General features: G+C 31.2%; 1 protein-coding gene across 1 annotated transcript; it reads right to left on the reverse strand.

Annotated features, from left to right (window-relative positions):
* Positions 1 to 2,144: 2,144 nt before the first annotated feature.
* LOC128984858 (uncharacterized) lies at positions 2,145 to 3,171 on the reverse strand. Its single transcript, XM_054404227.1, has 2 exons — positions 3,099 to 3,171; positions 2,145 to 2,383 (listed from the first exon to the last, which is right to left on the reverse strand). The coding sequence occupies exons 1-2, from the start codon at positions 3,169 to 3,171 to the stop codon at positions 2,145 to 2,147; spliced, it is 312 nt and encodes a 103-aa protein (XP_054260202.1).
* Between the last annotated feature and the right edge of the window lie 9,515 nt (positions 3,172 to 12,686).

Below are 12,686 nucleotides of genomic sequence, written 5' to 3' on the forward strand. Positions count from 1 at the left end.
CTAAACAGCTCATTCCATTCTAGGATAAACATCCGTACCATGCAACCTTATCTGTTACTAATGTTAAAGTGTAGTTAGTGTTATTAAGATTGCATAAATTTTTTTTACTATCAGTGTTGTTATTAAAAAAATAATTCGTTGATTCTTTTGAATGAATTTTTTTTATGATTTTTTTTTGGGTTTAAACAATGCTTTGGATATTGTGAGTGGTAGAGGCTTGGGCAAGCTAATTGTATTTGTTAGGTTGTTCGAAATTATTAACAAACTGTATAAATAATATAGTAGTAGTATATAATTCTTGAAAGAAAAATTTTTTTTATGATAATTTTTTTTGTGTACAAACAAACTGTTTAACTTTATAGCTTATTGATTTATGGGCTTAGCAAATGTACTGTTTTGTCAAATACTATTAATTTTGGCATGGCTCTTGAAATTATTAAAAAATATATTATCTTAGGCTAAGTAAAAATTCCTATTAGAATTGAAAAACTAAGTAAAATCCATGATTACGATTGTACAAGTACATGCAATAAATAAATAAAATATTTTTCTAGCAGTGTCTAGCTTATTTTTTTTTTATTAAAATGAAGATAAAAACATAGCATTATACATGTACGCCTTGTATCAGGTACATAAAAGGTTAAAGAGTAAATTAATGATTATTTTCATATACGTAATTTAATACTACGAAGTGTTCTCACATTTTATTTCACTTCCCTTTTTAGCTGTACATTTCAATAACTTGATTCCATTACTATATCTCTCGCAATTCAATATTAATACGTTGCATAATATGGTTTCAAATTTCTGGATTCCATTTAGACACTTTCTTAATCACTCTTTTGTCTTCCAGAAGCCTGAGGTCCTTTCGCAGATATTGGAACACCTGGGAAAACCTAATGAACTCCATTGCTGATTTGACCGCAAGGTTCGCTGAAAAAAAATATTTCTTTGAAATAACAAACTATTTCTTTGATTAAATTTCATATGAAAAAATACTGAAACAATTTCCATAAAATTATTTTGTTATGATCTTATGAATAAAACATTTCGCGAACATGGGTAAAAACACTTAATTGATGGCAAAATCCATAGACCTTACATATTTCAGTTTTATGCAAATTTGGTGAATGTGCCAAAATATCGTGCAACTCAAACACCTTAAACTTATATGCAAGGAATTTGTAAATGCAGACTCCTTCAAATGAAGCTTTCTCTCCCAAGTTGATCAAATTCCGTTTGTGCCCATAAGAAGTTCATAAGACTATATTTAAAGCTTTATTAATTTTGGTGCTGACATAACTATACGTATATCTAATACTTGAGCAACTTAAAATTCAAGTATAAGTCACTCTCCACGTATATTTTGTAACTTACTTCTGTGATCGCCGATGAAGGTAATTTCTGCGTATTTAGCTTCAAATCCAGGGTAATTTGAAGCGTTTCCTGGTCTAAAGGCCCAACTTCTGGCCTCGTATACAAGACCATCCTCACCTATGGCCCAGCTGGAAATTTAATGGAAATGTTGATTAATTATTAGTATTTATATCTATTAGCATTATTATATGATTATTATATACTATACTATTTTACGACAGAGTAAAATAGTTTAGGTCATAGCCTACCCTATTTTAATATACTAGCATTTATTAGTACATGATTATTTTATTAGCATTTAGTTATGTATTTAAAACCAAAAAGGACTACTTGATATCTTGCTACGCTAGAGAAAGCAAAAGAATATACAATGAATATTGACCTGTTTGTCTTAATACATTATTTTCGGCCATTTTGTAATAGCTGTCGAAGACTTTTAAAATATTATTGGTGACGGTAATAAGAAATATTTTAAATGTTCTGATTCTTTTCGTATAAAACAATATTTTCCTATAATCTTTGATCACTTAGAATAATACTTTAATGCCCTGTTAGCATACCCCAATGCCAAGTAGAGGAAAGGCATTTGATGTTTTATATGAACAAATTTAACTGTAATAAATCCATATTCACGTCAATATCCATATCATATCCATGTATAAATAGTATACACTACTAAATTCTCAACGCCTCCTACCAACACCAAACACCAATCTCAATTAAAAGATTACCAACCTACTTACTATCTAAATGTTGCATAAGTTTAGTTACTTGCATTGAATATCGGGAAGTCCTAGGTCCATATCCCGCTTCTGAAGTTCCTGCATGATGGACGCCCGAGTAGGAGTGCCTTCTTGTTCTGTATAGAAGGACGACAGGACAATGTAGCGTACAGGAGCGTACAATGGTCGGTCAGTAGGGGCTCTTGTTGAGGGCTTCGCCCCCCACTCCTCCCTGGACCTCACCTGATTAGTGACGTCAGCGAACTCGTCCTGGTACTCTGGATCTACGTAAGATATGTGTTAATACTCAAACTAAACTCGGTGGTTCAGATAACAATGGCTTCGAATTTATGGCAGTGATTTTTGGACGGGGTTTATGCCTCAATGCCTTTAAGGCTCACAGTACAGTCATCTCCTCTATACAAGGCCGTGACAAAAGTGGCAACACCGCAATCACGGCCTACTGAAACAGCTGTTTAACTCATAATGGAGTGTTTGTGCAATGTTTATGTCCACGTTTGTTATCACTGTTGTTACCATATCAATAGGACGGTGCGACGTTGCCACACACCAACACCACGGCCTTGTATTAGAGGCTATGATGGTGTTCTAGTTTCAGTAGGAAGTATAAACCCCGTTAATTACAGAATGTATTTTTTATATGAGAAACCACGTGTTTTATTTTTGAACAAGGCATAAGGATAGTATGAACTAGTAGAGAGTAAAAAGTCTTGTCAAGGCTTTGACAATGTTGGCAAAATAAAAAACAAAAGATTAATACGAATAATTCATACAAACAGAAGTTTACTAACTATATATCACCAGAGACGATGTGCAAGATTGATTCGGTTGACAGGCAGCCAAAAGCCTAAGTTTGTTTCTGCATAGGTGAAGTTAGGTGAATTATATAGGAAGCCTTTTTAGTTGCGCAAACATGACATATAGAACATATTATTCAAAATCACCAATTGTATTCAATTATAGGTAAAAGGTACATACCTATTGTGACCTGAGGAAACTGTTTGTAATCCACATCTGGATCTAAACCACGTAAAGGCACACTAGGTGCCATTGTACCAGTTTAAAGTTTAAACCTACAACAAAGTTGTGTTTGATATGTTTATCTTGATTAAGAAACGCCAATATAAAAGATAAAATCCTATTGTAAATTATTCTCGGTTTATCATTGAGACGTTGATTTGTTTGGCACTAGTTTCGTTGATGTAAAACTACTGATATAAATCCAGACTACGGAATACAGTTGCAATCTGAACACAAGGGTGAGATCGGTAAGGGGTTTCCGTCCCTCAATTTCACGGTCGATGTGCTTAGAAACTTCACCTACATAAAGCTCTCTCTGTTGAAGAAAGCTTCTTGTGCTGTTTATTGAAAAATTAAAAAAAATAATTATTAAATATAGTTATTTAGATATTTTTATGGGAAGGAGCTACTCTTAAGTATTGTTGAGGCTTAAGTTTTTAGTAACCTTAGAGGGCAAAAACTCAGTTTGTTAAAATTCTTGAATATTTAAAAATATATCATTTTAAAAGTATCGAAATTAAGGGAAAAACTATGCGAATGTTGAAGATAATTAACCATCAACGCAAATATGTTCCTTAAGAGTTTTCTGAAAGGGTTATATCCATCACAATAAGTTCAATTTATTTATGCTGCTAATATAGTGCAACATGATTTGCATTACCATTACTGTATACCACAATAATTTTTAGCATACATTTTTTTCCTTTAAAAGTAGATTACAAATTTTACGTTTTGTAAAAATATAGCCTCAATCTTTTTTGAAACACAGAAATTTTCCCTACAATTTCGAAATGAATATAAACTAGGGAAACAATTTTTTCTACCAATGTCATATAAGAATATCATTTTGTCAACAAGCTTGTCATTCATTTGAGTGCAATCGCCTCCTAAAATTCACCCCCTGAAATCAAAGCCTTATCAAACCTTTGAATCAATTACTGTAGCTGTAATGTTACAAGCCTGTAATGTATTCCTTTAACATGGTAATGGAACTAATAAGCGAATATAGGCCATACACGTGTTTGTATATGTAGATTGGTTCGGCAAATAGGTTTCATGGTACAAATTAGTGACGTCGGTCCTTCAGTTGGCTAATAAAGCTTTGTTGCTAGTTTTTCATAAACTTTTGAAGTTTCTATTATAATAATTAGTATACGATACCTAATGCTCTTTATCTTAAAATCTTTTTATTAGTTTTATGATCAATGAATTCTAAACACAATCAAAATTAGAATACATTGGCATTTTGGTGACCTGCAAGTGAAAGCGAGCCGGTCTAGTGGTAAAATACGGGACTTCGTACCTTCAGGTCCCAGGTTCAAATCCCGCCGATCACCAATATATTGTTCCTAAGTGATAATGCCACAGCCCCTAGGCCTGAAGTAATGTGAAAAAAATCCTTCAGAGTTAAAGCTTATCGAAAAAAAAATTCCACCACGAACCCCTAGCATAGAACCTCGTTTGAGAAAATGAAGTTTAAATTTTGGTTTACTTTAATGAATCGAGTCACTAGAAAAGTATCATAAACAAGACGACATAAAAATGCCTTCATGTATCTCGTGATGAAAATGGTTGGTTTAAATGTACAGGGTGTTTTTTTAAAAACTTGCATCTTTATTTATGTAAAAACCGCAATAGATAGAAATATGCAGTTTGCGGGAATCATCTATTGACGTAGGGGGACCAATTGTTTTGAATTCAACGTTACATTCACATTCCCCCCCTTTCCCCCCCCTGCCCCCAACTTATTTTTTTTAAATAGCAAGGTACCCCTTGTGACATATCAAATAAAAGAGCATAAAAAAAGAAAATGTTTGATGAAAAAAAATTGAAAATCGGTTCATAAATTTGTGAGATATTCCCCCCCTCACCCCCCCGGAACTTATTTTTTTTAATAGCAAAGTACCCCTTGTGACATATCAAATGAAAGAGCATGAAAAAAGAAAATTTTTGGTGAAAAAAAAAATTAAAATCGGCTCATGAATTTGTGAGATAATCACCCCCCTTTTCCCCTACCCATAACTTGTTTTTTTAATAGCAAGGTACCCGCCCTTGTGACATATCAAATGAAAAATAAATTTCACCAAAATTTTTCTTTTTTTATGCTCTTTCATTTGATATGTCACAAGGGGTACTTTGCTATTAAAAAAAATTAAGTTCCGGGGGGGGGGTAAGGGGGGGAATATCTCACAAATTTATGAACCGATTTTCAATTTTTTTTCATCAAACATTTTCTTTTTTCATGCTCTTTTATTTGATATGTCACAAGGGGTACCTTGCTATTTAAAAAAATTAAGTTGGGGGCAGGGGGGGAAAGGGGGGGAATGTGAATGTAACGTTGAATTCAAAACAATTGGTCCCCCTACGTCAATAGATGATTCCTGCAAACTGCATATTTCTATCTATTGCGGTTTTTACATAAATAAAGATGCAAGTTTTTAAAAAAACACCCTGTATGTTCATCTCATTAGCAATGTCCGTATTTTGTTGTGATTGAATTTTCAGGCTCTGCCCTTAAGTCAGATAATATATCTCAGTTATTTCTAGGAAAGCGTATTGATTTTTAACTGGTAAGTTATATAAGAAGCCAAATAAAAACTAAAACTTAACGTTTAACACGATGAGTCTGCAACGTATTTTCCTGCAGCAGAAGAGAAATGTTTGTTATGTGCACCGTCCGTGACAGATTTTCCCGAAGGAAATTGTGTTCTTGCAGTAAATTACTGGCCATTAATCAGCTGTTTGATAAATGGCGACAAACAGATCTTTGCAGCAAACATTTACTTTACTCATACCAGCTGTTACTCGCGGGCTTCACCCCGTTTGACTGCATTAGTATTATTAAAACTATTGATTGGTTAAGTTAAGCTGAAATAAAAGAAATACAGTAATACAAACAATTAATCACACCTGATTTCATTAAGGTAATAAATTGAAAGAATAACAAACAAATAAGTACAGATGAGGTATTTTAATATTAGTTGTATGGACAGTTCGCTTTGGACTGTGATTACGACCTTAAAGGCCAATTCATGAAATAAATAATGGATAGTTTTGCGCAAGTTTTCTCGTCATGACGAACATTTTAAGCATGTGGTTTATGGGGGTGTGACTTGTAGTTTTCTGAAACGTGCATGAGTACTTTGGGATTTATATATGGATTTAATAAATTTTTGACACTGTATCGTTAAAAATAGTTTGATAAATTTGTATGCAGCTTTTTTATTTGTCAAGAGCAGATTGATATTTTTTTCTAAAGCTAAAATTTAAATTCACCTTTTACAGTTGTATGCTTAAAAGTTAAGGGAAAATCATAACACTGATAATATGTTAAGTATATTAAACCTGAAATACCGCCCGGCTCATACCTTTTCAAAAGAGTAAAATGATCAATAGAGTTAATGATGTTTTTTCCAAGGTATTATTTTTAATAATGCATTGGCTTAACCAATTTTTAATACATTAGTTATTTTTGTCAAATCCAACTATGCTAAAGATTAAAAAAAAATTGACTAAGAAGTATTAGGTTATGTCATCCCATGGCTTGAGGGTGTTCATCAATTATACGATGAAAGTGTTGAAAGTTATTACAATCTTTAATGAGTCGTTGGTTTTAGATTCGAATTTTATGGTAAACAAGTTTAATGAAAAGCTTCCAGCAGCGCTTGATTATTAGAAGATTGCATTTCAGTGTTATGTAAGCTACACGCTTTAATTAAAATTCTTGAATGAAGTGTATCTCCATCACTGATATCTTTATCTGGTTTTCCTGAAAGAAATGTACTTTATTATTGCTTATGAATATTATTTACAAAAATTAATAATATACCTTACTTGTGTTACCATTAGTGTTATTATTTGGTAATACATAGTTGTCACATTACTCTCACACATAAATTTATACCTTAGAAATTTAAAATGATTTTATGGGGCTTAATAAATCATTTATACATATTGTACATATTGGCTTTAAAAACTAGTAAATAGTTTAATGAATAATATCAAACTACATTGTAAAATAAATAGTATAACAATTTATTATTCGTAAGTTCACGTTACGAATTGTTTTCTCAACAGACTAAAGGACTGATGATGACTGATGACTGATGATTGTTTTAAAACTGTTTTATAACCGGTTTTGTACGGCTGTTACTCAAGTTACAACAGTTTGAGCTGTAGAAATAGGTAAATACCTATTTTTAACTCTTTATAACTTGTTTAGAAATTAAAAGAATAGGTATTGTATTTAACAAGCACAAAACCTGACGTTTTTCATATTGAAGATGCAATCAAATAATAATTGAACTCTTTTAACTAACCATTAATTAGTTATTAGTCTAGTTGCATTCGTGAAGGTTTTTAAAACGTTAGAAAAAGAGGTTGCTGAATTAATACCCCTGTCGCAGCAAACCTGCATCCTAAGCGAATTTCCATTTACCCGGCTTGATTTCTACTAAAATATTCCCAATAAATTTTCAGATTTATTTCCTATTTAAATAACATTAATTTTAGTGAGAAGTTAGGTTTGCTGCTACGGGGAAGATGTTGAGATGCGTTTTTTCAATTGAAATATTGATAGCTTAGTATGAAATAAACCAAATTGCCAAATTTGATTAAAATATATCCATAAACAAGCAAACTAGAACAGTTTATTTATTCTCCATAAGAATAACATGGGAATTTTAAATTTTCAATTTTTTAAATTTTCTCCGTAGTCAATGAACATTCAAAAACACTTCAATATACTAAATTATTTGTTTTTTTAAGCTCTTCAAAATGGTATAGAGAGAAATTTAGAAATTTTAAGTTTTTAGGGTCAAAAATGAGAAAAGCCCATTTTTACCCCATAAAACCCCCCATAAACCCATCGGACCCTGATCCCATGGTCCGATTATGCTGGTTCGCAAACTCGTTCGAATAAATGTAGGTTTACACGTTTGTACCAAATTTCATCAAAATCGGATCAATTTTGCTCGAGTTATCGCGCTAACGGACACATATATAAATAAATATATATATATATAAATATATATATATTTATATATATATATGAATTTGAACGGATGGTGTTTTTGGCCTCTGGGGACCTCAAAACGAAAAAGTAAATCGGTCCCGGGTCTAGGTCTTACCATAAGACCTACGGTAATAGCTTATTCCCTATATGGGAAATTCGCTAAAACCAAAGAGTGAATGTTGTGTTGTTTTATAAATATCAAAAGTAGAAACAACCACATCCTATCATAATGTGTATAAAAAACTATTGTTTTGTTTTCATTTGACATTGTAAAAACACAAAATAAACTAAACAAAACTATTTAAATTACCCGTTTGTTTAGCTACTGAAAGAAAGACAGCATATTATTCAATAAAGTGAAAACAAATCCCGCAACAACACCTTTCAACACTGTTCAAGACAATGTGAAAAAGTGAATGTAACAGAAAATGAATACAAACGAGAAGGGCTGTCAATTCTACTTACACGTTTGCAATGATACGACTTTTTCATCAGCTGTTCGCACGTGTGTGACCTTAGTCGTGTAAACATAATATGGTAAGCTTATCTTTTACGCGCTTTTAATATACAATTAATGAATAAATTTGTTTGGTGGGAAACTAACACAGAAATAACATGCCTCGCTAGTTAATATTTCGTTAATATTGCGATTTCCTCTTTTTGGAAATGAAAATTGAACTAAGCAGGTGTTAGAGAAGTGGTCTTAAGGAATTTTATTTTAGTTTCATAAAAATATAATAATTTGTTTAGATACTGACAAAACAGACAGTTAAATGGAAGACACAAAAATGCATAATCACTTAAGTTCTTACCATACGTTCCCTATTGATAACTTGTAAATTCTTCTGAAATGTGTTTTTCTGTCTTTTACAGGAACTACCATCTTCAGCTTTTGACGTATTATGTAAAAGAAGAGTATTTCCAAACAAGTTAAGCTATGGATTGATTTATTGCTGACTGGTACATGAAAAACCTTTCATCTGCCGACACTGCTGACCTGAATGGCTTTCAATTTGGGTGAAGGAATATGCGTTAGAAGTATCAACAACGATTATAATTACTTAGCCTAACTTCAGTATAATCGTTATTTGTACTTTAGATTAAATTAGAGATAGACTGTGACCATGAACTATGTGTGTAAATACATTGGTCAGTAAATATTTTATTAAGGGATAGTTACTGTTGTTTATTTCTCATCTTAAGTATGTAACAAAATATTTTATCATTAAATTATATTCAGTTTGAATTGTTGTGTGTGAAATATTTTAGATAAATATTGTCCAAAAACTTTACATTTTAGTTGTGGAATCTTTTTAGCTAATTCCTTTAGGTATTCAATATACAAGTTATTAAATAAAGCATTTATAAACACTTTAATGAAAGTTTAGTAGAAAATCTATTAGTTAAACATATTTTTTTTATCCATTCAATAAATCAATTCTAAAATATTACAGAAGTAGCAGTCGTAAAAAATATGGCAAACATTTAATCCTTATAAAAGATTAGGGTAAGAAGCAAAGTGCAAGGGGCGTTAAGAAGCTATTGTTTGTCTGATTTATAACAATGCTAGTTGTTTTATTACCTCCAATCCTGAATGGACACTTTTATTTTCCATCAAAATTTATATAGTGTAATAAAACTACTTAAAATGTCATCAAAGTAGATTCCCATTATTTGCATTAGATTAAATGTCTATAATAGGTTATGTGCGTACTGGGTAGTAAAAAAATTGCGTTGTCTAAAACCCAAAATATAAGTTCAAGGTATGACAATTATGGCCATTGAATAGATAAATATATAACAAATGTAAAATATTGGCATGGCGTTTACCATGCAACAAATTTAGTGTTCATTTGAATCGAATATTTTTCTGGTTACTGTAAGACAAGGTATGTGTGGCTTTAACTTTAAACAGGATATTTAAACTATTTGTTCAAAAAAACAGTCAACGGTTGACTGTATAGACCACCACTCTTTTACATATTAAGCATTTACCTTTGTTCCTCCTAGCTATCATAAAAAAATAAATGATTCTTTAAAACGTGTAGAAAATAGTCTTAAATACCCTAAACATTTAGATTTATAAGACCTTAACATAAAAAATTTACTTTATTTTACTTTATTCCAATGGAAAATCCAGGATTTGGAAGCAAATATTTCCACTATAGTGGTAAAAGCATCAAATCTGTTACTTACTTTTCTTACAAATTTTATAAACAATGTTTGCAATTGAAGTTACTCAAAAAGTTAAATAAATTAAAAGTGTATGGTTTCGTTTGTTTAGATGTTACGTCAACTTAATTACAGGGTCATAGTACAATAGGCTATTTAAAATCTGGGTGAATGGATAAAAAGACACATTTTTGCATCAAAATCTCTAGGAATGTTATAATTAGATCTCATACATTTTTTGAACCGTGAACAAATCAGATAAGTTTAAGCATGTCATTGTTGTTTTCAAAATTGTAATTTTAAAACCTGTAAAACCCTTAAAATATGTAATGATGTACAAATATCTAAAGAGTCTAATGATGATTTTAGTATCAAATTTAAATCCACCCCAACTTACTTTATAAAATATTAAGAGTCTAAACTTGTGTTGTGACACGAAGTTTTACAACTTCTGAGAAAAATGCTACAGAAATAAATTCACTGGTTAAAGGTATTAAATTATGTAAATATAGTTAATTTCAAAGTGTTATACAAGTAAACAAAGACAACACAGTGGCAAGATCACTAATATCGGTAAGGGGTTTCCGTCCCTCAATTTTACGGTTGGTTGCGTATACAAGCTTTGCCTACATAGGCCATATTATGTTCTTTGAAGTGAATCCAGCTGAACAATATTGTGTATACATTTTTTAGTTTGGTTAGTTATTTACTATCTATTAGCTTCATCCAGTAAATTCGTTGATATGATCTGTATTGAGATGGGAAAAACAATTGCAGTTTAAGAGCATTAATTCAGTTTTAAACTGGTTTAGGTATGTTAGTATAAATAAAGTAGACAAATAAAGCTAGCTGTACACGATTTAACGGTACAGGGTAAATATCTTACTCAAGCACAGTAATTAAGTTTATCATGTGTATCATGTGTATTATTATGCGAAGAAAAATTAGAATATCATCAAAACAGTCTTGCTGTTAATCTGATGGACAATAGTCAGTGCATTATCACATTAAAAAGTGTTGTACATTTGGTGGACCTAAGCTACAGATTTCTGTAAATATTTAAATGATTGATCCAATTTTTGGCAAGACTTGGTGATAAACAGGTGCTTGCTTCCTGCCATTTTTTAAGTTACCTATTCCACTTGTTGTTCTCATATTTGTTTGAACAGATTGTAAAATAAATTCTGATAAAAAGAAATTTGTATCTGAGAAACAGCTGGATTTAGAGTAAAATTTACCATTGGGAACTTTATGTTATTCCCCATATTCATATCAAATTCATACTTAAAGTTGAGGTTAGCTTAAATATTTTCTCCTAATCTAAATTGTTATTAGAAACTAGTATTTTACCTGCTGTTCTAACTCATTTGTAAACGGTTTTGATCCAAACCCAAACATTTCGGAGACATTACAAGGGGAAATTGAAATTACCATTCTTAGAAAATAGATAGAGGAACTTGGCTATGAAGGAAGATGCAGCCTAGAACCATTAATGTGTTAAACACATTATATTGTTAATAAAAAAATTAGGGAAGACATGTGTTTAGAAAATGTATTTGTACGAAATTGAATTAGTTTGTGTTCGCTGAAATGAATTACCATGTATACTATTAAGAAACTATTTAAGATCAACTAAGCTAGTATAACATTATTTTATTACTTACCTTACATCACTTTGACATCGATCGGAACGAAACTTTATAAGAAAGTGTGTTTATCCACTAATAAATACAGTTTTATAATAAGTGTAACTAATACAACACATCGTGTTTTGACGCGAACAGAATCCAACAATCGATTGCAGCTGGCAAACGTAACTTCTTGCTGCAAAGATCTGTTTGTCGCCATTTATCAAACAGCTGATTAATGGCCGTAATTTACTGCAAGAACACAATTTCCTTCGGGAAAATCTGTCACGGACGGTGCACATAACAAACATATCTCATCTACAGGAAAATATGTGGCGACTTCTGTTCTCTATGTTGAAACATTGCTTTCAAAGATAGTTGGAGATTAAACCTTCGATTGCTGAATTGTTTGCAAAACAATCTATTAAATAGGAAAACTAATTTACTAACAAAAACCTTAAGTACATTCGTTTATTTTGCTTTTTATTCTTTGAATCGTCAAGGCACATTTTCTATAGAGAATCTGTAATGAAGAATAAGTTTAGTTCAAGTTTTAAAAATCTTAAGTAAGCTTATATTTTAATGTAAAAGATACTTGGTTAAATTAGAAAAACAAACAGATTGTTTTGCTGTGAATTTTCCTTTGACAAACTTTAGTTCATATAAAGGCCACCATAAAAATTGCATTGGAAAATAATATATATATTAACTTGTAGGTATACTTGGACAGCT

Source organism: Macrosteles quadrilineatus, unplaced genomic scaffold (assembly GCF_028750875.1).
Source record: "Macrosteles quadrilineatus isolate MER2022 unplaced genomic scaffold, UCM_ALF_1.0 Scaffold_2__2_contigs__length_208266976, whole genome shotgun sequence".
In the NCBI taxonomy this organism is placed as follows: domain Eukaryota; kingdom Metazoa; phylum Arthropoda; class Insecta; order Hemiptera; family Cicadellidae; genus Macrosteles; species Macrosteles quadrilineatus.